Here is a 24688-nt window from a genome sequence, read left to right on the forward strand (position 1 = left end):
GCACAAAAGTCAGACGAACAACAACAACACGAAGCCAGCGCAGGTGGTAAACGTCGACCGTGAAAAGACCACCGCAAACAGCGAGTACGTCGACGGAAGCCGACTCTGAACGCAATTTTCTTACACGTATGTTGTAAGGCTAAAGTTACAGCTAATTATATTTTTTTGGTTTGAATTGAAGAAAAAAAAATGGGAAGGGGAATCACACACAGTGGATCGCAACGCTTCCCTTAGAAATTCCGATCCTTCAGTTGAAATCATACATTAAAAAAAGTGAAATCTATATCACAGTCGTTGATATCCATGGCGTTCACTTTGATCCGGGTTCCCCTTCATAGCGAATTCATAACAAAAGTAATGAGATATGTCCCGGGCTGGAGCCCTATCAACCTTGTGTGGGCCGTGTACCATATTCTATTTTCGAGCGAAATTTAACACATTCGCATAACATCGGGCTATTTTTCCTAAAACTTCCATATAAATCATCCAAATTGGTAATACCATCCATTGGTAATAATCATACCATCATCAACCACCTTTTATAAAGATATGAAATATTCTTAATGACTTCATCTTATTAGGTGCGCCAAAAACGGGAAAAACCTTTCGATAGTTATTGGGCACCTGAACTAACATTCTCCCTATTGATAAGTCCCCTACCGAGCCACTTTAGTGATCTCTATATGTTTCACGGATCCTTCAAGTGCTCTGGAAATGTGTCCGGGCCGCTTAAGTGCTCTGGAACTGTATTACGCATCACTCAAGTGATTCGTAATTATGCCACGGATCACTTAAGTAATCTGGGAATGATCACTTAAGTAATCGGGTAACTTGAGTGATGTAAAACCGCACTGGGGCAGCTTAAGTGCTCTAAAACTGTGCCATGTCACTCAATGGATCTTTAAATGTGCCACGGATCGTTTAAGTGTTCTGGAACTGTGTCCTGGGTTACTTAAGTGATCTTTGAATGTGAAAGTGATCTTTGAGGGCTACTTCAGTGATCTGAAAATGTGCCACAGGACACTTAAATGCTCTGGAATTGTGCCACGGGTCATTTAAGCGATTTTTAAATGTGCCTCTTAGTTAATTTTTGCAAAATAAGGTTTGGGGGGGGGGGCAAGCCACATCAAATAACCTTCAGAGCCACATTTGGTCTGCGGGTGAAGAGTTTACCATATATGGCTTAAAGGGTGGGTCGCAATGAATTCCTTAAAGAGGAATTTTGAGTTCTTACCCTTCAAATAGCACAGAAATTAACAGACATTGATTAAAACAACATATAAAGGTATTTTCTTTCGAAATTTTATTTTTTAAAATGTTTTTACATTAAATAAATTTGTTTTTTCGGGGGGGGGGAAGGCACACGAGACCCCTATGCCTTCTCCCGCGTACGTTTCTGATCCCACCAATATGCGTTAGGAAGTAGGAGACAGTGCTGACGAAATTGCTGACGGGGGTCAGAGCATGGGCAGAGATACGGGGCCCCCCCTGCGTCAAAGGTGGAGTCGACTGATCTAATGTATATATGAATTAACATCATCATCATCGTGCCCCCCCCCCAGACTTCCAAGTCTATCTCCGCCTGTGGGTCAGAGTTTTGCTGACCAGGAGAGGGGTCAAAAATGGCTAAAAATTTGCTGACATAATACTCAAACGGTCCCATGGTACGTAGACATCATTTGTATAGGCCTCTTCCTATTTTACACGATATTCATGTGAAAAACAAAAAATAACAAGAACTAACCCTGTCAGCTTCCATGATGTATGCGGGACCTGTTTCATAGGGGCTTCCATGATAAGATCCAATACAATGATGTATGATAATAAATGTGTGTGTGTGTGTCTGTATGTCGGTGGGCTGGGAACTGTCCATTTTCGTCAACATTGGGGTAACACTATTAATTTTGCAGTACCTATTTTCGTTACACTACACACAGATATAGGGGACCTATACCTGAGTGGGGACACGGACCTGTTTGAATAAGTAACAGAGATATTCACTTTATAAAACAAGCGAGCTCAATAGAAAGACATACTAAAAAAAAATCTTAAAAATCTAAAATTTTCCTTTTGTGGCAAATGGTGCCCTTTATTGGAGATATACAGATGCATATTAAGAGGTGGTGCCTAAGCTCTTTTTTATTTTGCATTGGGGTTACGATGCTGTAGAAACGGCAATAGGGATACTTTTTCTTTTCATTAATATTCAAAAATTTGTTAGAGTACGATGGAACAGCCTCATTATCATCACAGGGTTCGTGAGAAATTCTACATTTGAAACCCTTGTACTGGAGCGGTTACAAATACCTTTCCGCCCTGCTGCTGTGATTTGTTGTATACTGCATGTATGGATCACCTCAAAAAATAAAAAAAAATTTCCTACTGCCTCATTGTGAGGTTCTCCTGATAGAAGCAGAGAGAGAGAGAGAGGGAGGGAGTGTGCGTGTGTGGATTGAAAAACATTTTATAAAAAAAAAACTAACAAATTTGAGTTTTTAAGAAAGAACACTTGTTCAAATGAGAAGTAACACTTTAATCACTATCAATATAAGTTATTCGCTTGGCTTTTTTCCCCCGTTTTACTTCAACTTCACCAAAATCTAAATCCTCATCATCTGATATGATGATTTCAACATTGTTCTTCTGATTTTCCTGTGTGTGATTTTTACAACTTGAACCAGTTACTTTGCAAGAAGAATCATCGAAAGTTGATTCTAGTGCATCTAGAATGTTGTCATCAGCATTATCGAAACCTACGTCGAAAGACACATCAGCTACTGTATTCTTCACTTCTTGTTTGCAATTGGTATCACTTGGCACATTCTTCCCAGGCTTGCTGATCAATGTTGTTTTCAACGAAGATGAATTTGAAGCACTAATGCTAAAATGAGATTTTGTATTATTCACAACACATGGTTTTGCTTCAGGAACATCCACAAGATTAGTTTTAAATCTCTTGGCTGCTGATGGCTGAAATGTTGAGGATGAAGATTTCTCCGATGTTGATGGTGGTGGATCAGTTTTGTCTGGTAACTCTGGTTTCAAAACTGGCATCAAGATATTTAAAGTTGACCGACCACTGATGACTGAAGCAGCTTTAGGACCTTAAAAGGCAACAAAAGCTATCAGTAAAAAAAACTTGAATAATAAAAATTAAAAAAACATAATACAAAGCATATGTGTAGTTTTGTGTTATTCCGATATGGTGCACTCAAACTCTACAATGGAGAAATTATTTTAATAAAAACTGATGAAATTCTTAAGGTGAGTTCACAATACTCAGTTATAACGACATGGAAGATTCCACAAAACTTTTTGCAATAATCAAGGTGTCTGTAAAACTGAGGTTGACGGTTTCAAGACCTTTTTTGACAAAATATAATCAGAGGTAGTAAAATACTTTGCATGCTTTTATTTTCTTTGTGATTAGGGTAACCAATTTGATCAAGATCAAATGAGAAATTAAGATAATTAATATGGGACAATCGTGATGACATGTTGCCAAAAGTTAAAATTACCAAATGCAGTCAACTTCCAATGAGTCAAACTCTGATAACTCGAATATCTGTTTTAGTCTAAGTTTTCACTCAGCCTTAGAACTTTTTCCATAGTTTAGTGTTAAATTTTATCTAAATTCAAAGTGCTTTTCTTTTACGTGGAAGTTTTCGGAAATGAGAGAAATTTAAAAAATAGCATTTAGTAATGCAATTAGCAATGCAGTTTAGTATTTTGCAAGTAGAGTTTAGCATTTAGAAATATTATTTAGCGGATTCATTTGTGTCTACTACGCAAAAAGTGTATGCCTTTCTAATGAAAGGAGGACAAAAGAAGAGAGCAACAATAAAAAATCACTGCATTTTTTGACAGAAAATAATCATGTATACACTTCATTTATAATTTGTTTCATTTATATGAATATGATGTATGCATCCACTTCCATAATGAAATATTATTAAATTAGAATAATTTATTTTATTGTGAATTTCTTCACCTCCAATAGTTTGACATGATTTGATAATAAGATATTCGTAAGTAGCGTTGTTATTTTAATAAATCTTTTTTTTCCATTCCGAAATCAGAATTTCTGATAAGTCAAACAAATAAGAGTATTATTAATTATAACAATAATTCAAAGTTTTTGTCAGCGCCAATGCACATTCGACTTATCAAGATTTGACTGTATTGCTTATGAATAACCCTTGGTAAGAAAAAAACTACAGCAAGTCTTCTAAAATGCATTTCATGGAAAATAAAAAACTTGGCAAATATGTGAGATGAATATTTATAGTCATATGCATCATGGCACAATTAATAAATTATGCAAATTATCTTCATTCCTGATTTGAGTAAAGATTGAGAATTAAAGCAAGCTTCATAGGAAAAAAAAAAAGAAACTTTTTTTTTTGTGACAACAAAAAAAGAAATTTTTTTAAAATTAGTCAGAAACGGACAAAATACAGAAAGAATTCCTATAGTGGTCATGTCAACGAGTAAGTTGGAATGTCAAACATGCAATAAATCTTTTTTTCAACATTATGTACAAATAGAGCAACAGACGAACATTTTCTGGATGTGATCAGCTCTAACCTTTAGAATTTTTTGAGAAAATGGCATAGAAACAAAAACAAAAGTACTGAAAAATTTGTCATTATATCCAAGGAGGTTGCTTTTCATTGTCGTTATAAGCTAAAATCATTAACATTGTTCTTCTTGGGAATCAGTCTGAACTGTCAATTATTGACATTGTAGCTGAGGTGTCATGGTAACCGAGTTTGACTGTAAACAGTCAGGCTTGAGTGATTTGCCAAGCTCGGACTAACGTAGATGAGTTGACAAGTTATAAGATAAGCAACATGTCAGTGGCTTATAAAGACCAAGTTTGTAAACTAATGAAGAAGAAAAAACAAAAAAGCCAGATATACTCACTGATGAGCATGAACCTGGCAAGTAAGACAGATTTGGGTTTTTACCAAGACATGGTAAAAACTAGGTATTTACCGGTAAATACCATGGAAAAACCTTGTACATGCAATTAACATCTCAGTATTGATAATTATTATGCACAGTAACAGTTTTTTTGTTCACTAATGATTAATGGTTGTTTAAATAATCATAAAAAAATTCAAATAAACTTAAGCTTTAATTAAAAAAAATAAAAATAAGAATTGTAGAAACAGAAATTGTTGTAACATGACCAATGTTTGAGTCTTCATCTTCAGCACACTTTGAATTAGGTTAATGTAAAACCATTTTTTTTCCTTTTGCTACCTCTTTGTATGTACAAATTCTAATAACTTGTATTTTGTACAACTTATAACTAAAAAATGCTACAGTGAAAAGCCTATATAATGATGACCAGATATATATACATATATGCAATATATAAAAAATATTGTTGTAAGGGAGTTATCATTATGTATGGAGTATATTAACACTATGAATCAGGACCAGAGAGTAATATCGATATAGAGGAGATTGTTATATAAGATTATTGTACAGTGGAAAAATCGTTGCAATGATACTCAATATAATGATAAATTCTTCTACAACAACATTTTTTCTTAGTCCACAGAGTATTACTATATAGAGGGGTTTTTTTTTCACTGTACATTACTTTTAGTATAGAGATAGAGAGGCTATTGTCCATTATTTCTATACTATAAAACAATTATTGATGAATATGGGTATCGCTGGATTTTTTTAAAAGCCAATTTTAATTATAAATGATGTAATCAATATTTTGGTTCTTTTCCCACTTTTTATTATCACTAAGAGCTCATACAATTATTTTTTAAATGAATATTTATCAGAGGCATTATTTACGGAGGAAGAGACCCTAAGCAGTCTGTAGTGCAGGCTGTGAATTTAAGTAATTTGTGGTCAAAAACATCAAATTGAAACAGGAGAAGGGCAACAAAATTCTAATAGCCAGCAGACGACAAAGTCATAAATCTGCCTCTGCTACTTATAAACAGATACTTTGACTAGAATTTATAGTGTGTATAATTTTCTCTTTTAATCCATCGGCATGTGATGACATTATGAGGCTATCTTCAAAATAGGGCTTGACAAATAAAAAGTATTTATCCACTAGCCAAATCGCTTAGGAGCCAAGCATAAGTCTTTGCACGAGAGAAATGGTCCTAAATAGTTTTTTTTCAAAGTATCTCCTTTTTTTGCTAAAACACACAGATCAGAAAACTTTGTGTACCAATGCCGATTTTCTAGTCGCTATGGCGACCTGGCACCTAGGGTCAAGCCTCACTTTATGGTGAGAAACTTTATAAGAATAAGATAAATTACCATATTATAATTAAATATGCATGCTAGTAAGAATATAATAATTTATTTTAGTGTTCTGTGTTCACATAACACTATCAAAATTATGAATTTTTTTGGGAAAAACGTAAAAAGTAGATAAATTACTTTTTCTGCAATTATTAAAAAAAATTTCTCTGAAGTTAGTAAAAATCATGGGTTTTCCCTGGGCGGTAAAAACCACAGTAAAAACATGTTTTTACCAAGATGGTAAAACCCATCAATGGTAAATACCGTGCCAACCCTGAAGTAAGAGCCTTGAGTACACATGGTACAGAGACTTTTCCCCCTTTTCACAGTTCAGTTCTGTTTTCAATTGGTGATTATGTTTGACAAAATATGTTTTGCCGCCATTTTTTGCATGATAAGAGCATAAAAAAAATAAGAAGAATACGATAACAGAAATCTAGTAGAATAAATTCATTAATTTTTAAGTTGAAATAAAATTTGCAGCAAATTTTATTTTTACAAGAAACTTACCCTTGACAATGTAGCTGATGGTGGAGTAAGGTGTGAAGTGAAAATCTTCTCTCAAATAGCCCTCCAACAGCATATAGACAATGGCACGTTCACATTTTGACCGACTCAGTAGTGTTGCATTGTGTCCAGGTGGTTTTAACTTTTGAGGTCCTTTACCCAGCCATGCCTCAATTAGTTTCGCAGCTGTCATTCTTTCACTTATGGTATGACAGTGATCCAAGATTTTGAACAGAGACTGACAGTGTTTTGTCATATCCTTTTCTTTGACATCGTCTGGAAAATAGTTAAAAGGAAGAAGGGACCACTTGTCAGGTTATTTACTTTCAGATGAACCACACAGATTGAAATTAAAAGTATATATTTAATGATAGGGTGGCTATTAAACAAAAATAACCACAATAATGTATTCCTAAAAACCTTGTTTCATACTTGTAGATTATATGGTACAGGCTGCTTAGAGGAATCATGGATAATGTTATCATTTGTGGCATACACTGTATATGAGTGTAAATTCTAAAACTGGAGATTTTGAAATGTGAATAGGTTAGAAAAAGCTACTCACACATGCTGGTGTCATCACAATGGTCACACATAGCATTGCAATCTTTTTCATTCCAATTTTCACCAAAATGTTCAGCAATGATTTCCCTCCTACATCTATAAAACACAAAAACTTTATAGTCAAATTAGTAGAGTAAACATTTATTGAACAGACCTCAATTCTATGGAATTCCAATTTAACAAAAAAATAAAAAAATCATATAGCCATTAGTTCACTTTCCTTCTTTAAATGAAATACTAAAATGATGTTTGCATTAAATTTGTAATAATTATTACATTTGTAATAATTATGTTATTATAAGTATCAACAATCCCTGTTATGTCTGTTAGAGTAATTCAGCAAGTTCATAAAAATGAAATTTTTTGAGGGTGTAAGAAAGAAGTGTAAGTGTTGTAAAATTTTCCTGAATACAACATATATGCTACCATCTTTAATTTTGTTATTGCATGGAAAGATATGGGGGAAAAATTAATTTAGCAGAAGATAAAATTTTTGCAAGATAAAGAACCTGAAAATGATTTTGAAGGTCTGAGACTTACTTTCCACACAATTGTGAAGGTACCGGGATGCAGTGTTATCTGAAAAAATAATTTTGAAGAGTAATTTCACTCCTCAACAAAATTTGGAAGGGTGAATATGAATTTTGATGCATGAAATACGCATCTGGATGCGTATTGGCAAACACTGCGAGGCAGTGATGTTGGTGGAAGTGGCCATGTTGAAAAATGACTTTAAACCAACGACACACAAACGCTATGTCACAAGATATTTTGGGTATGAATTTAGGTTGAGATATTAAGATAGCTGTGATTTCCTACACACAACTAGTCAATATCAAGCAAGAGTGCTCAAAATTGTGAGAGAGATATTCAAAATTCCAATCTCATTTCCAATGGTGCTATGAGTTTGAAAAGTTTATGAATCACTGAAGGCAAGACAGTTTTGTTTTGTAATTAGGAATTTTTACTTTATACCCATACAGTGTGGAAATTACAGGAATTCCTCACTTCAAGCAATTTCACCACAACACAATTTTCAAAAGCTGATTTTAAAAATTCCAGCCACCAAATTGGCCTAGAGTTTCACTTTAATCCTGGAAATGGGCTTGCAAATTGAAGATATACAGTCAAACCTCTCTATCTCGAAACTGACAAGACAGAAAAAAATTTCAAGATAGAGAGTTTTTGAGAAATAGTTTTTTAGTAAGAAAAAAAAACATGCCAAAAATGACAAAAAATTTACTGATAAGACTAAAAAATACCATATTATATTTTACTACATAATAAGGGAATTAATTATTGGTCAAGTTACACAATCAATGTTCAATCACCTTGGGCAATTTGGCTATTGTGGCCTTGAATTTGTATGCAAATACACTAAAATAGGTTCGATTTTTTTGTTCAATTAAATTTTATTCACATACCTATCTAAAATAATCCATAAACTTAGATTTATGCATATCTTTTGTTCTTTGAGCCTTTTAATTTCATTTATATTAGCAATAGCTGAAAATATTTCGGGCCCTATTTTCTGAGCTTTCTCCAGAAAATGGCACAGCGTTTCTAATTCCTCTGGAGCATCCTCTGCTGTATTTTTGTTACCCGAGTCGGCCATACATTCAGAAATAATTTGGTATCAGTCAAGGTGCTAAAAAGTTTGTAGTAAACTTGTTCATTTCCATAAAATTGAAATTTTTTCTTCAATTGCTTTTAGTAATGGCATAATGCTCTGAAATTTCATCTTAAATATTGTTCTGAGAATCATTGAAATTTGAGTGAACCACCAGATATGATACTTCATCAATGACTGGTTCAAAACCTGCAGCTTTCTTGAAGCAATTTTGAATTGCCTGCTGGCTGACTTTTCGCCATGCCGAACAAGCAAGCCATCCACATGGCATCCTCCCTTCCCGTCATTGTATCCACCTATGATTAGCAAGATTCATCAATAAAATGGGCTATAATATGAATAATAATTTATTACCAGTTTCTTTCACCTCTGAAAAAAAAGTCAGATTAACGAAAAAGAAAAGAAATTTCTAGTTTTTCTTTTTGCCATCAATTGGGCTTGGTTTTTGAGATAGTTTATTGAAAATTACTTTGAAAAACAGGGGAAAATACATTGATTTAGTACAGTAAGTAAAATAATTTTTTTTTATTTTTCGAGACAGAGTTTTTGAGGAAGACTTGACTGTATATAACATAGTTTTGACAATGAAATACATGAAATTTGATGATGTAGCCGAGACAAATTCTCAGATACAACTCACCAGATCTTACCGATGAAAATTTTGTAACACATTGACAATGCCATGAGAAATTTAATCAAAAGAAAACAGTTCCAGTGAAACTACAATTTTCATATTTGTGAGATATATACGGAATTCTCTGGCCTTGCTACAGAAGTTTTTATAAGATGACAAATATACTGAACCAATAAATCACATAAACATAAATAAAGGGATGCCTGTAATGAGTTTCTTAATTTTCAACTATCTGATATAAATATTACAGTATTAATTACGAAGACCTTATCAGAAACAAACAAAAAAAATTTACTACAAAAAAAATTTTTACATCAACAAATAATGTGAATCCTTCATTTCATACTACTGCCATTAAATTTGAGAAACTGTTTTAATAATGTTTTGTTTTTTGTGTTTAAAAAAATGTGATTTTGACAGATCTTCAATTTAACACACATCTTTTGCTCCTAATTAATATAAAAGTTAAATCGAGATTTGTATGAATCACACTTTCAAAATTTCAATCAGATCTTTTTATGAATCAAGTAATTCAGATTATAAAATATTAAAAAAAAAGAATGACCTTTTGATATCAATGCAATAAGCAACCATGGCATACAAGTTCTCAAGCCCGGTTTGTTCTGTGAAAACCATTGAACTTTGCCTAAACATATCAGCAAATCTATACAATAATAAACATGTTGCTGGCTTCTCATCCCTACCTAGAACAAAAATATTAATATATTATTAATCCACTAAAGATAAAAAAATAACTATGGATAATTGGCTTGGAATAATGTGAGATCAAGACTAGTGTGATACAGAAAATTTGATTTAAAAAAATATTATGAGGTGTATATGAAGATGCATTACCAAAGGCGAATAGAAATTTCACTTTGAATAAAAAAAACTCTAAAAAACAATAATTTGAATACAGAAAATCCCTTTAACCCTTTCAGTACTACATTATGAAAAAAAAAAAAAATGACTATCATGGAAATTTTTTGGTAAGTCATTTTAATTCTAATTAAGGCCTAAAAAATTGTTTTTTAAAAATACTATATATTACACAACAATTTAATTGATCTGGTACTTGAAAGTTTTGTCAGGACAATACGCTTAAAATAAAGATAAAAAACCGAATTCTCAAATAAGTTGAATAATGCATAATAATAGATATTTTTTATTTTACCACAAAGAAAGTCATAATTTGTTTTATACATTTGTTAGGTTATTAATTAACATGTTTAAAAAACTAATAATCCCAAACTTGTGCTGTTATCTGGTAATCGTGAACTAGTCATACAGCCTTTATACTTCAAAATACAAACATTCAACAACATATGTAAGGGATGTTATAGGGGTTAAAAAGTTGATGTTTTTACAATCGACAGGCGATCCTGCACATATATTAATTTGTGAAGTTTTCAACTCCCAAACAGTCTTGACCATAAATATATTGCCTTGCTTCCCTCCCATAAAGAAACACTAAGCTGACTTATTATACGCCACTATACTTTCTCCACGAAATGGGCATCGTATTCGTAACAGCGCTGGGCGTCGGAAAATGACAAAATGGCTTTTGTCTCTTCGGGGGGGGGGGGGACAGTTTTAAATTTATCAGCCATCAGCTATATCACTTAGCAGATATAGACGTTCAACAAGCACCTCATGAATAGTCAGTTCAAAGAAACCTTAAACCTTTTGTCAATGAAAAGGAATTTTCAGAATGTATAAAAAAAAGCTGTTAGCAACAAATGCCCCTCCTAAACAGCTCGCTTTTAGCTTATTATAGAAATTCTTATCCCTCGATTATAATTACTGGCATTAACTTTTCTTTTGGCTGAAAGTTACTGTGTATTACATCTGAATGACTGTGAAAAACTGGATGCATGATAGAGATAAACAAGATCTGCCTCTGCTTCCAAATTGTGACACACATCCTGGTTTTTCAGTGATTTTAATTTTTTATCAGTATAGGCAAAATTTTGAGTTTTATTTTTTTATTTATTCATCTTTACCTTTTTACCACTTATTACCTTTATTCATAAAAATATTTAAAGGCTTTTTTCCCCTCAATAATTAAATTGTTTTTACAAAAATATTTAAAATTTAGTTCAAATTAATCGCTTGGGGCTGAAACCTCCATGATTGAGACCAGAACAGATCACTAAATTTTGCTGACAAGAGGAAGGGTCAAAAAATGACAAAAATTCTACTTACATAATACTTAAATGGCCTCTAGTGTGTGTCTAATTATGTTGTCAGAGTTATATGTGTTCCATGCTTTGTCTTCCATATTTTGAATTGAAAATGGCAGGTGACTGAATTCTCATATAATGTAAGGATCGTGTAGAGAGAGCGAGAGAAAGAGAATGTTTGCCTGCCCTTTTCCAAGACTTTTTCCAAATAGAAGCCCGGCTCACATTCGCGCCTTAAATTTGAGAACCTGCAGAAAACGCAACTTCAGCAGACTGCACTGGGCCACCAACGAGGTGCAAACCTTGATCCTCGCAATGAGATCCCAGAACAATGCCCACACAGTAGCTCTAGAATATACTAAGAGGCCACAGGTAAAAATGCAATAAAAGGTTAGCTATGGCTAGAGATTAAGCGGTGAATGCAAATAAAAACAAAACAATAATTTACAACTCATCTATTAATCCCTCACACTTATGTGTGTGTGTGTGTGCGGGCGTGCGTGAGAGAGTTATGAAAGAAAAAGATTAATAAGTTAATAAAAATTTTGTGGCAAACACTGGTGGTCTTGCAATTGAAAAAAACCAATTCAATAATTAAATAAATGAGGCAGAGAGCCAAACATGCATTAGAGTAAAATGAACAAGGTGAATATATCTATATACATATATTGGAAATTTCAGCAAACGTAAGTTGTAATGAAGAAATTTGAGTTTTATAGGTATGAATGATAATGCTGAATTCATATCAGATGGCAGAGAGTTATAAAGTTTAGGATTATGTAAGTAAAATGCTTTCTGTTCAAAGCCAGCCAATGCATGGGATTACAGTAAGTTTATTGAAATTTATAAATAAAATAATTTGACCATAGTTCAAACCACTGTTACATTTAGCACAGAATTTTACTTGAAAAATGAAAAATATATGAACAGAGGAATGGAAAAAAGGAGAGTCCACAAAAAGTCAAGTTCTACAGTTTGAATCCTGATAAAAAATTTACGCAAATTTTTTTCTGTCTCGTATAAAGAAGCATTCAAGAGTGGGTGGAACAAAATTTTAACCACACAAGAATAAATCAGATATCCTGCTGTTCATACAGGAGAAGGGGAAAAATGGTCAGTTTTTCGAAGTAGTTTTGTGACAATCACTTGAACCCTTTTCAAGTCGATTTTCTCAAAATCCTAGGACCATGCGTGGGTTAAAGTACCCTCAGTATTAAAAAGGTTAAATAGAAGCATACCTCTTCAAAAGTTGTCAACTAACTGTAAAACTATTCAAAGAGAACCTAAGCATGTTCAGGTTTAATTTTCTCTCTAAGCACACATGTTAACTGTTCTTCCGTCGACTAATTCACTAAAAGCTACAATACTAAAAAATATAATAGAAAATTTTAATAATTAACTAAGGAATAGTTGAGCTTTCAATTTTTTTTTCTCTCTCACATGCAATCAGAAATACAAACTCTATAGACTAAGAATAATTTCTCAAAGGCAATCCTTAAGCATTACAATAAAAAAAATACCCTTGGACTGAGACAAGTAATATTTTCCCCCATCAAAAAAATTTTATATCAAAAAATGAAAAAAAATTGTCAACCTGCTCGACCACTTTCTTGATAATAGTTTTCCATTGATTTGGCCATGGAATGATGAATAACAAAACGAACATCTGGTTTGTCAATTCCCATACCAAAAGCAATGGTCGCAACGACAGCCTGAAGATTATTGCTGATCCATTTCTTGTGAGCAAGACTACGGTTCTTTGGAGTCATTTGAGCATGATAACTCTGAACTTTTAAACCACGTTTCCAAAGTTCTGATGCAATCTCTTCAGACTCTTTGATGGAAAAGCAGTAGATTATGCCTGAAATATTTGAAACCTATTTAATACACCAGTTTAAAATCCAACATTCAAGATAACGCACACAGCCTTCATATGCAAATTAAATATAAGTTGCTCTAACGATAAAGAAACATTTTATACTGCATGTGTTAAAATAAAACCAATCACTGATAGAAAACCATAAAAATGTGTTTATATACTCCTAATTAATGCAAATAAATTCTAAAAAAAATTTTAAATGTAATTTTTATTTTATCAAACATGAAATAATTATTTTTGTCTTTGCTATAACAAGAAAGATTTCACTGTACTGATAAAACTCCTTTATTCACTAGCAGTTCTGAGGCACAGTGGTGGACGGCTGAAGTTCGTTGGTTTTCCAGCTTTGAGGTGCGAATGCAAGCCGATCTCCCAGATGAAAAAGTCTCTCTGCAGAGAGCAGGCAGACCTATAACACAGTACTGACATAACGTGAAAATTCGAGCATTTCTATTTTTACTTCAGAAAATGGAAGATATATGGCAGCACGGCCACCAATCAATCGTAACTCGACAACATAAATATGTTAGGGCCACACATACACTCAGAACACACATTCCAGCATGTATCTATTTTAGAAATTTCTTAGAGGATTATGTACGAGATGCATGTATGGGTAAGTAGTAGCACTTCTGAGGGCTGCTATACAGCCGTGTAGGCATTATGAGGATACAGGTATGAACCCCCACTGACAACATAGTGAAGGTCTGCTGAGGTTAGTTTGCTGTACAGTTTTCCAACTTTGAAGTAAAAATGGGAGCCAATTTTTTAGTTAAAAAAATCTCTTGAAAGAAAAGACCCAGGCCCACAACTTTTAAAAATTCATGTCTAATACAACAGGCAAAACAACATGCCAAGTTATTTGCTTCTGAATTCGGAAGACCAATAGCAACCTTTCTTCAATTCAACCAAACACACAACAAGCATTCCTGAGAAATGGACTTCGAACTAGGTACAGAACACATATATCATATTTTAGCATGCACCGATTCACTAGAATCAATAATTAAGTGTTAATTAATAATTAATAATTAAGTGTGAAAACTTAGGTAACAATGAAGAGTTTTCTACAATGAACATAAAGTTACTCCAAGCTGGAAGAGATGTACTTAGGTTTACCAAACTGAAAGACAATGACTTACACTTAAAGATCAAATACATGAAGTTCAAAATCCTGCAGGACCTTCTATATCTGTGTCGCCAGTGCGCCATGAATTCTACAATTCTCTTCGGTACAAAATTCCAGGAGGCCAATAAAGACAAACTTGTATCCAAGAGCACGAGTAGAACAAAATACCGCGGAAAAAATGGAACTGGATGAACATGACCATGTATATGAATCTGATTGAAAGACATTCTTTACACAGTTGGAGAATGTGACAGCATAACTTTTTTTGCAAAATTATCGTTATTTAGATTGTGTTATGTAATTTGCGCATTGCATCTTTATAATTTACTTTGCACTCTTATTTCATCTGAAAAATAGTTTGGAACACAAGAGATATAAGTGCAACCTTCTCATTATCAAATGGTTATTTTTATCACAAAATTGAAAAATTCTTTAAATCTGCTCTCTTTTCTTCCTTTCAAACCAAACACAACTCTGAGCTATCACCACGGGTATAATTTACTACCAAGTGAGTTGTGCTGAAAGCATTAAGTGTGTACCTAACTGTCTGAGTGCATATCTAGTAATGTCTAAATAATCTGTTTTTTCAATGCTGCCATCTATATTTCAAAAGTGAAGTGTAATGATTGAATATTTGTACTGTTTGTAGGCCTGTTGCTCCCTCTGGTGAGACTGTTAAATGGGGAGATTGGCTTGCATTCACGCCTTGAAGTTGGGAACCACAGAAAACCAACTTCAGCTGAACACCAATGTGGCACCAGTGGGGTTCGACCCAGGGACTTTGCGATGCGGGTCCATCACTATGACCATTTGACCACCACAGCAGCTTTAAATCTGCTGTAAACTACTTTATATGACCAAAACTCAATGTTTAAGCACAAAACTGATATTGCATACAATTTTCTATTGTAACTGAACTTTTAAACCCATTTTCTCAGAATTATGCATAATTACATCCCTTGTGCTTTAAGACCTCTAAAATATAACACAAGAGATTTTCATGGCAGATTAAAAAATTTTTTTCACCAGATTGTCCCTTGAATTGTTCTTTTAGCAGTGACTCTATTTGCTCTATGCTTTCTTTTTGGGAACCAGCTTTACAACAAACCTAAAAATAAAATAACACAAATATGGCATAACTCACTTATTACTGATCTTAAATAACAAAAAATATACAGAATGTAAATTTATTTTTCTTCTGAAAATCATTGGCACATGAACCTAAAAATATATGATTGAGCCTGCGCTCATTCGTATGAAGCTGAATTAGCTAACCATTTGTAATTTTATCACACCAGTCTTTTTACCTGTGTTATTATGGTAAATCACAATAGTTCAAATTGTCAATAAAAAATTTTGTAGCAGGCACTGTGCATCATCTATGAGTGAAGAGACCAATTTAAGAGTTAATAGTGAAAACTACTGGCTTAAATCTATAGAGTTATAATTAGAGATGGGATGAATATTCGACTGCTATTCAGTAATCAGCCTTTTTTTGCCAAATATTGAATTCAGTTTAATAATGCTTAGGTATTCTGCTATATTATTTGTGTAAATTTAGTACATCAAACTAATTTTAAAAACCCATATTAATTGTAATTTTTCCCATAAATTAAAAATTTGCTGATTATATTTGATATTGTGTGGTGTATATTCTCTCAAAAAGAGGTTATGTCAGGCTGAATATCTACAATAAGGAAAACATGAAACAGAAATGGAATTCTAATACAATAAGGTGAAAGTGAGCATGAATTACACAAGTTCACAAACTGAAGTAAGTGCCTAGACAAGATACCTATTGAGCTACTGAAAGGGGCAAAGAACATCTAAAGAGGAAAAATAAGAAAATAAGTTGTAAATTTTATGATGCATTACTAATTGAGAGAAAATAATGATTGACGCTTTCTTAGTTAGATGTGAAATTGCAGCAAGTGCTCAAAATAAAGTTTTTTTTTAAGTAATATTAAAATACAATATATCATTGTTAAATTTGATTATTAGAAAATAAAAATCTTTCAATTACCAGTCTTTAATATTTATTTAAATAATAAATTTCATTATTAAATTCAATATCAATCATGTGAAATTACCAATAATACTATTTTCAATTAAAAACATTAATTTTATTTATAATTGTCATGTATTTTAAGAAAATTAATATTCGGCCAAATCACTATTTTTCCCATCCAGTTATAATGCGCAAAATACAAAATATTATCAGGCATGACAAAGATTGAGAGCATATGGTTACTTCATATTTGAGATTCGGTCGATTGAAAGATGCTTTCAGCACTAAGCAGTTTTGGATGTTGAGAAGTTTTTGAACATCGTAGATTACTTTTGCTGTCGCTGTTGCAGTCAATCCCAATACAGGCACCGAAGGGAACTGCCGTTTCATAATACCCAAGAACTTGTAGTCTGAAATTTTTGATAAATTACATTTATATTAAACAAACACTAACACTTCTGTGAAGAAAATTGAGATTTCTTCTATCATTTTCAATAATTTTAATCACAAATATATTTGAGTTAATACCTGTTCTGAAATCATGCCCCCATTGTGAACAGCAGTGTACTTCATCAATCGCAAGTAATGAGAAACTACCCATCTGGTACATTTTTTCCAGCTTGGCCATGAACCGCTTACTCTTTGCAAGTTTTTCAGGCGTTACATACAAAAGTTTCAGTGACGCATTTTTTTCTGTCATGGCTGCATGTGTTTGATTTACAACATCTTTTGTGGCAGATGCTGTAAGAGCCACAGCTGGAATGTTCAGAGATTCTAAGGCCATAATTTGATCCTCCATCAAAGATATTAGAGGGGATACCACCAACGTTATACCTGTGAAACCAAAGTCCAAAAACAATTAGGTTTCCTGATTTTAGCTATTCAACTAAACTGGAATATTCAGACACCACAATTTATATTTCAATACAGAATTTAGGAAAATAAATGCAGGGCTCCCACTCAAAAAATTAGAAACAATAGGACAGGGGGCAGGAAAGGGTACCCCCTTAGACAGCATATAATCATAGCATAATAAAAAAATCCCAAATTTTTTTTTTCTTGTTACAATATTAGTTTTTTTTATTTTCATAGCGCCATTTAAGTATCCTGTAAGATTGACTGGAGACAGAAATGACTTGGTTACAAAAACAATTTTTGGCCCAAACAGTTCACTAGCAACCATAGATAATTCTTTTCTGTCTCTCCTCATAATATAAATTATATTATTATTATTTTATTGGAGTCTTCCACAGTCCAGTCTGTCAACTCTCTTCGACAATGCACACAGCAGACAAGTAAGTTTAAGAACGATGCTCTTTCAAAACCACTTCCATTTCCAGAAGCATAGTGCAAAATGTGTAAATCACAAGGTCCGATGTAAATAAGTCAAGGTGGACTAGATGGTTTTACTGTGTTGTCCATCCCTTTTTAAAAGGAATTTGTTTGCATTTTAAGGTGTGTAATAATTTACAGTGTAATAATTTCTGACAAATGAAGCACTTTAATTTCTAGCTCTTTGCTCAGCATTATAAATATTGTTTATGCCTCTGCACACATACCCTAAAAATACAGAAGACAATTGAATGCTATTGGGCAGCATCAGAATCATCAAATCTAGAATAGGCTTATGTACCCAACCGCATTGTTATGCAAACTGTTTCACCTATACACAAATTGTGCATCATAATTTTGAATGATGAATGTTAGTTACTGTACAAGACAATGAAGTCGTAAATACAAAATGATTTTATCCCATCCAGACAGAAGTTTTTAATGACTACTCTACATGTTGAACCCTCAAACTAAGCAAAAGAAAAATTAATAAACCAAATGGTCCACATACACCCCCCCCCCCCAAATAAACTTGAAAATGATACAATTTCTGCTTTGGCAGAATCATTAATTGCAATCTAAAGCATTTGTAATATTTGCAAATATATCGATAATTCCTTCAGCAATTAAAATGAATTATACATATTTTGTTGATGGGATTTGGTAAAAAAGTAAGAAAAGTAAGACAAGTGGGAGCCCTGTAAATGAATAAAATGAAGAGAGAATATTGTTGAAAAGAGAATTTCACAAAGTGGGTATAAGGTATGTGTAAGATAAGTATATGTTATTGATCCTGAAACGATTTGTAGGCATGACGTTTTTTATCTTGATGAAGCATTTGTAGTATTATCCTCTAGAATGTGATAGAGAAGTGGTTCTCAACCTTTTTGAAATAGAAATGGTAGGCTAAATTAAAACTAAGACATAATCAATAAACATTTTTTCCTATGTTAACTATATACTATATATAAAATTATTAACTAACATATTGCACTAATTAATTAATTAACACTTAAAAGGGTTTTTTTACAATTTTACTGATCCACATTTTGACTGGCACACAGGGAATCAATAAGCCCTCAGTAATATGACACACCTTTTTCAAGAATATTTTTTTCCTTATTTTGCGCAGGTGATAGTACTTACCCCCAAACTCCAAGAATAATAAACAAAAGAAGAAAAATACTCTAGTTTTTTCTATTATTTTTATTCTGCATCCATATTTCTATACTACCCACAAAGGGACAGAAAAAAAAACAACAAAAAAAAACATCTTTCTTTCTTTTTCTGTTATTAAACTTTAACCAAAAGCTGACTATTCCCACTGGCAGTTGATCTGACAGGTTGAGGGTAAAAGCAATGGGAAAAAATGTTTGCAAAAAAAGCCTACTTTACACAAATTTCTGGAGGGTTGAAAGGGTTCAGCACGACCCAACTAATCATTAAAAACAGCTTAGTCTCTACGATTTGTTAGCACATAGACTATTATCTTACAGTATGATTGATGCAACAGTCTAGCAGTTGAGAGACTGCTATCAAAGGATGGCATTCACTGCAGCAATACCCCCTCTTTTACACTCATTCATTCAAAAAAAAAAAAATAGAGACATTTTCAGATTCTTAGGCAAGATGGTAGTTTGTTTTGATTTGACAAGAATTATAAAATGAATCATTGAGTTGCTCATTCTCCAAACAAGAGATTCCGAGAATTGAGTGATTTTATATAAAACTTTTCATACTTATATAATAGTCATCTTCATCAAGGATTAAGAAAATAAAATTTATCGATTCCCATAAAAAAATTAACACAAGTTAGTACTGATATAAACATTCTTAATTTTCCCTAAGCAATCTGCTAAACATTGTTTTTTGATAATGAAGATTTATAAAGAGCACAAAAAATTTAGCAATAAATATTTCATGGTATCATTGTGAATAAGCTAAAGCAAGGATAACATATCAATATCATGTTTGAAAGTAGTGCTACTAACCATCCATTAACATGGCAGGCAATTGATAACACAAGCTTTTTCCTCCACCAGTTGGCATCACCAATATGCAATCTCTCTTCGACATAACTGCATTGATTGCAGATAATTGATATGGTCGGAAATTAGTAATTTTGAAGACATCTTTCAAAATATTGTTCACTCTTTTAGACCATGGGTAATCTAGGGAAAAATATTTTCATCTGTATATAGTATTAAAAAAAAATCATAATTTGATGCACAGCATAAATACGTATATTAATGCCAAGGGCCTGTGCAGTTGAAATGAGGGACAGAGTTTTCTAGACCCTTCACTAAATTCTGAATCTGAAAACGCACACTCCACACAATACAAATTAATGCAACCATAAATGTGATATTTCATTTTTTTCATACAAGAAATTAACTAGATTGATTCCCAAAAAATTATAAATGTTTTACAAAATCATAGATCCTTTTCACAAAATTAAAGAAAATTTTCACAAAAAAAGAACCCTGTTAAAAAATATCTGAACAGATCTCTGAATGCATAATGTAATAATTAGAGCCTGGAAGCTTTCAGACAAAATGCTTATTTTTAAGTTTTTTTTTTTCGAAAGAATGGCTTTTTTGAATTTTTCCTGCTATAAATGCTTATTTTAACATGGCTTTAAGTTCATGAATTTCAGAGGCCATATTCTGCAGAGCTTGGATATTTTGAATATGTACTTCAAAAGACCCTGGGGGTTAGTATTAATTATTATCAGAAAGCCCCCCCCCCCCCAAGAGCCATTTAAATGCGAATGTGTGCAAGTGCTCAAGAGATAGAAACTTGGTGTTGCCCTGCATTAAATTTGCTTTGGCCCATAGGCGGAGATAGACTTGAAAGTCTGGGGGGGCATGATGATGATGTCAATTTATATATACGGAAATACATTAGATCAGTTGGCTTTACCTTTGGCGCTGACCCCCATGCCCCCCTGTATCTCCGCCCATGGTTTGGCCGGATGGTGTTAGACATCAATGCTTTTGTTTCAGACAAATGCAGCTATGTATGAGAGGCTGAGAAAATTTATTAGTAATATTTGCAAAGATAATTGATTTTAAAAACCAGAGGAATGCTGGGAAAGAACAGCATGAATCAAAGAAAGGAGCACTGTCTGTTAGTTTATGTTGTTCCCCCCCCCCCCCCCAACGTTCTTAGGATTTTGGAAATCAAATATCTCAGTGAACATTACACTTAGAGAAGCATGGATTTATTTTATTTATTTAATTTTTTTGGCCTCAGGAAAGACAGAGCAAGAACTTTCTAATTGTAAATAGAAGCTTCTGGAATTTGACAAAAACTAGTCTTTGCCATATCATGAGAGTTCTTTTCAATTTGAAGGACAGGGAGACCATATAAAAATTTAGATTTTTTTATTTTAATAACTATACAACCCCTTGCAACATGAATGGCGTATACGAGTTCTACACGTTATTTGGATAATTTTTTTAATTGAAAATATGCTTCTAGGATCAATGGTTTACTAGTAAAATGTGGTAAGGAGGAAATGAAATATAATTACTCTGTATATTCCCTCCAGGTGTGAAGCAAAACTGAACTGAAATTTTTTCTCCTGTAAATTTATATTTTTTAAGGAATTTTTATTCTTAAATAGGTGGTTAAATTTACAAATCAACTACAAAAAACAACTTAAAAATTATACCAGTCCTCTCCCAATTCTCAGTAGGTTTTTTGGCTATTTGAAGCTGTTCTTGTTTCGATTTCAAACTTTCTCTGCTAACTTCCAAGCTTTTTTTTTTCGATTCTAGCTTCTGAATGGCTCGATTGATTTGGCACAACTCAGCATCAATTTTTTTCAGCTCAGCCAGCACTTGCTTTTCTAGAGAGAAAAACATAGGGGAAAAAATAGAAAAATAGACCAAGATAAATAAATTTATAGGCCTATATAAATATTAATGGAATTACAAATAACACTGTTGTAGGGCCCTTATTATTGAAGGCCCCGTATTCCTATAAATTCAGTTTTCCTTGCTGGAATATCTCATTTAAGATTTATCTCTTAGGTTGTACATATAGGCTATGTTTCTATTTTTCTCAATTTTTTGAATAGGCTACTAGCCGCTATAGTTTTAATCCTGCAGTCAAGTTTTTGTTGACCTCAGAGACCATTTTTGCACAAACCCAGAGATTTTTTATCCTGATTATTGTATTATTTAAAAGAGAGTCCACAGATTTTTATTGATACTCCAGAGAGAATATTTCTCTCCTACATATCAGGAGGGGAGGATATTATTTAAGAGAGTTCCAATTTTTTTTTAAAACCCAGAATTTTTATTTTCGAATCATGTTTTTTTATAACTCTTTTCTTCGTTTTATATATGTTGCTCATTTTTAATCCTGTATCTGGTCTAGGATAAATATTTTAAATCTTGATCCCCATTTAGCCAGAGACGGATGTTTTGTTTGTTATTGTTTTCATCATTGCTCGGTTTTGTATCATTTTAACAATTGTAGCACAATTTATTTTTCAGAAATTTTTTTCTTTGGCAAGTCTGTTTCACTCTAGGTGACTTCTCATCATGGTTTCTGACATTTTTCTCGCCAAAGAAAACACATAGCCAAAAAGGGATTATACTATAGCTGTTCCCATGATACTTGCATGGCATGGAAGTTCAGTCATTTGTTGGTTTTACTTTAAGATATGAAAGACAGGTTGTAGCACAACACAAAACTCAGAATGACTCTGAGACCATAAATACGTTAGGGCCAGGGGCGTCTGAAGTGTTTTAGACCTGTGGGTGCTCGACTTGAGTTTCACATATACTTTGATTTAAGAATCAATTCTGGAGGTGCTCTGATACACGATGCAAAATACCATTCTGACGTCACTCTAGTTACGAAAATCAGAATGCACATTCCAGCAAACCATTAAAAATCCCCAGAAGAAAGTTTACAAGGTGCATGTACATATAGTAGTATATAGGGTAAACATGACCTGCTCTGTCAAATAAAAGAGGTGATAAATGAGCTTAAATGAACCATAAAACACGCACCAACACTGTCCTATCATGACATTTTTAAGTTATAAGAATATTTGCTTTTGCAGAAAAAATCGTATTAAGGTGACATTACCTCTACCTACAGGATACCTGAATGAATGAATGAATGCCAGGGGCTCTGCCACCGGACTTATCCAGTTGCCGAGATCTCTTCCAGCCCAGCTTCGTGGCAGAGTCTGGAACAAAGTGAGTGCGTAGCTAGTGTTGTTTGATATATCAGTGCTGCCATCTATACCTCAAATTGTGAGTGAAGTGTAATGATTGAATATTTGTAACGTTGTAGGCTTGTTGCTCTCTGCGGCGAGACTTTTTAACAGGGAACCTACAGGATACTTGCATTTAATGGCAAGCTGCAAGCACTGAGAGATTGGTGAAGCAAAAAATCAAATTGTTGCCAAAACCTACTGAAAGTACTTCAGCGAATGCTGATTTCAGTGATATATTGCAAACAAAAAGGCTAAATTTCTCTTAAACTAGAACACTGATATAGTTTACTGTAGGTTATTTCCAAAGCTGGCGCAACGGACAAGTTTTTTGTTGGTAAATTTGACAGTTGTAGCTGGAAGGATATTTGCAAAATTGGTGGCTAAAAATTTTGGCGGGAATTTATTCAATTGAGAACTTTACGTCAATCTTTCAGTGCTTCTAGCTCACCATTAAATCTAGATATTCTGATGAAAATAGTGTCACCTTATAGGATTTTTTCTAAGTTTATGGTTAGTTTGCGTACTTAGGTTTCTCAGAAACTTTATAAATTAGGGTTTTTTGAGACCTACATTTTTTTTTCCCATAATCGATTATCCACCATAACTCAAAAACGATTTGAGATAAGCCAGGGTTGGCCAGGGTGTTCCATGTTCCCCTTGGGCTTGTCCATCACCCCCACCATTTGTCTGGAAGAACAGGTCACGTTCACACTGTATATTATAGTGAATGTTTTTATGATAGCGTCTGAACCAAAACCACAACCTATATTTGAATGAAACATTGTTTACATCGGCATAATATTACGGCCCGTCGAGTTTCGATATTACCGGGTTAATTTTGTCTTGAACTTACTACTTTTGCATTCACAATACAAAAGCGGTAAAATAAAGAATGAGGAAAACTTGAAGTACAAAAATTACCATCTTCATCAACTTCCATACTGACACAATCAAGTAATGCTTGAATAATGATAATTACACATCGAGAATGCGGACTTTCGAAAAGAAAGGACTTTTGCGGACAGTCAAAGGACTTTTTTTGGAGGTAACCTCATTCATTCTGGGGAAAAACAATTTCAAGATAATTAAATATAAAAAAAACCAGCAATAATTTGCAATTAATGAGTGTATTTTACAACCACCCTACGGTTGAATAAAAAATGGCAACGAAAAATGCTATGTTCATCGAGCTTATATTATATTATTTAAATAATATTATAATATAAGCTCCATGTCTATGTTTGTTTACGTTTCCATGCGTGAAAGCGCCGCATAAAATTTCTGAAGAGGAACTA

The 24688-nt window shown here is 33.2% G+C and overlaps 1 protein-coding gene across 1 annotated transcript; it reads right to left on the bottom strand.

The window, feature by feature from the left end:
* Positions 1 to 2509: 2509 nt before the first annotated feature.
* Positions 2510 to 24659, bottom strand: LOC149083025 (ATP-dependent DNA helicase Q1-like). Its single transcript, XM_089236124.1, has 11 exons — positions 24315 to 24659; positions 21831 to 22007; positions 20146 to 20325; positions 17351 to 17656; positions 17066 to 17232; positions 15841 to 15922; positions 13401 to 13667; positions 10189 to 10327; positions 7361 to 7455; positions 6799 to 7071; positions 2510 to 3104 (listed from the first exon to the last, which is right to left on the bottom strand). Exons 1-11 carry the CDS (start codon positions 24331 to 24333, stop codon positions 2533 to 2535), a joined length of 2277 nt encoding a protein of 758 aa, XP_089092250.1. The 5' UTR covers positions 24334 to 24659; the 3' UTR covers positions 2510 to 2532.
* Positions 24660 to 24688: the final 29 nt, after the last annotated feature.

The sequence above is a fragment of the Pholcus phalangioides genome, unplaced genomic scaffold (genome assembly GCF_987345545.1).
Source record: "Pholcus phalangioides strain wild (caught in Gottingen) unplaced genomic scaffold, Ppha-v1.0 ptg000009l_1, whole genome shotgun sequence".
NCBI lineage: Eukaryota > Metazoa > Arthropoda > Arachnida > Araneae > Pholcidae > Pholcus > Pholcus phalangioides.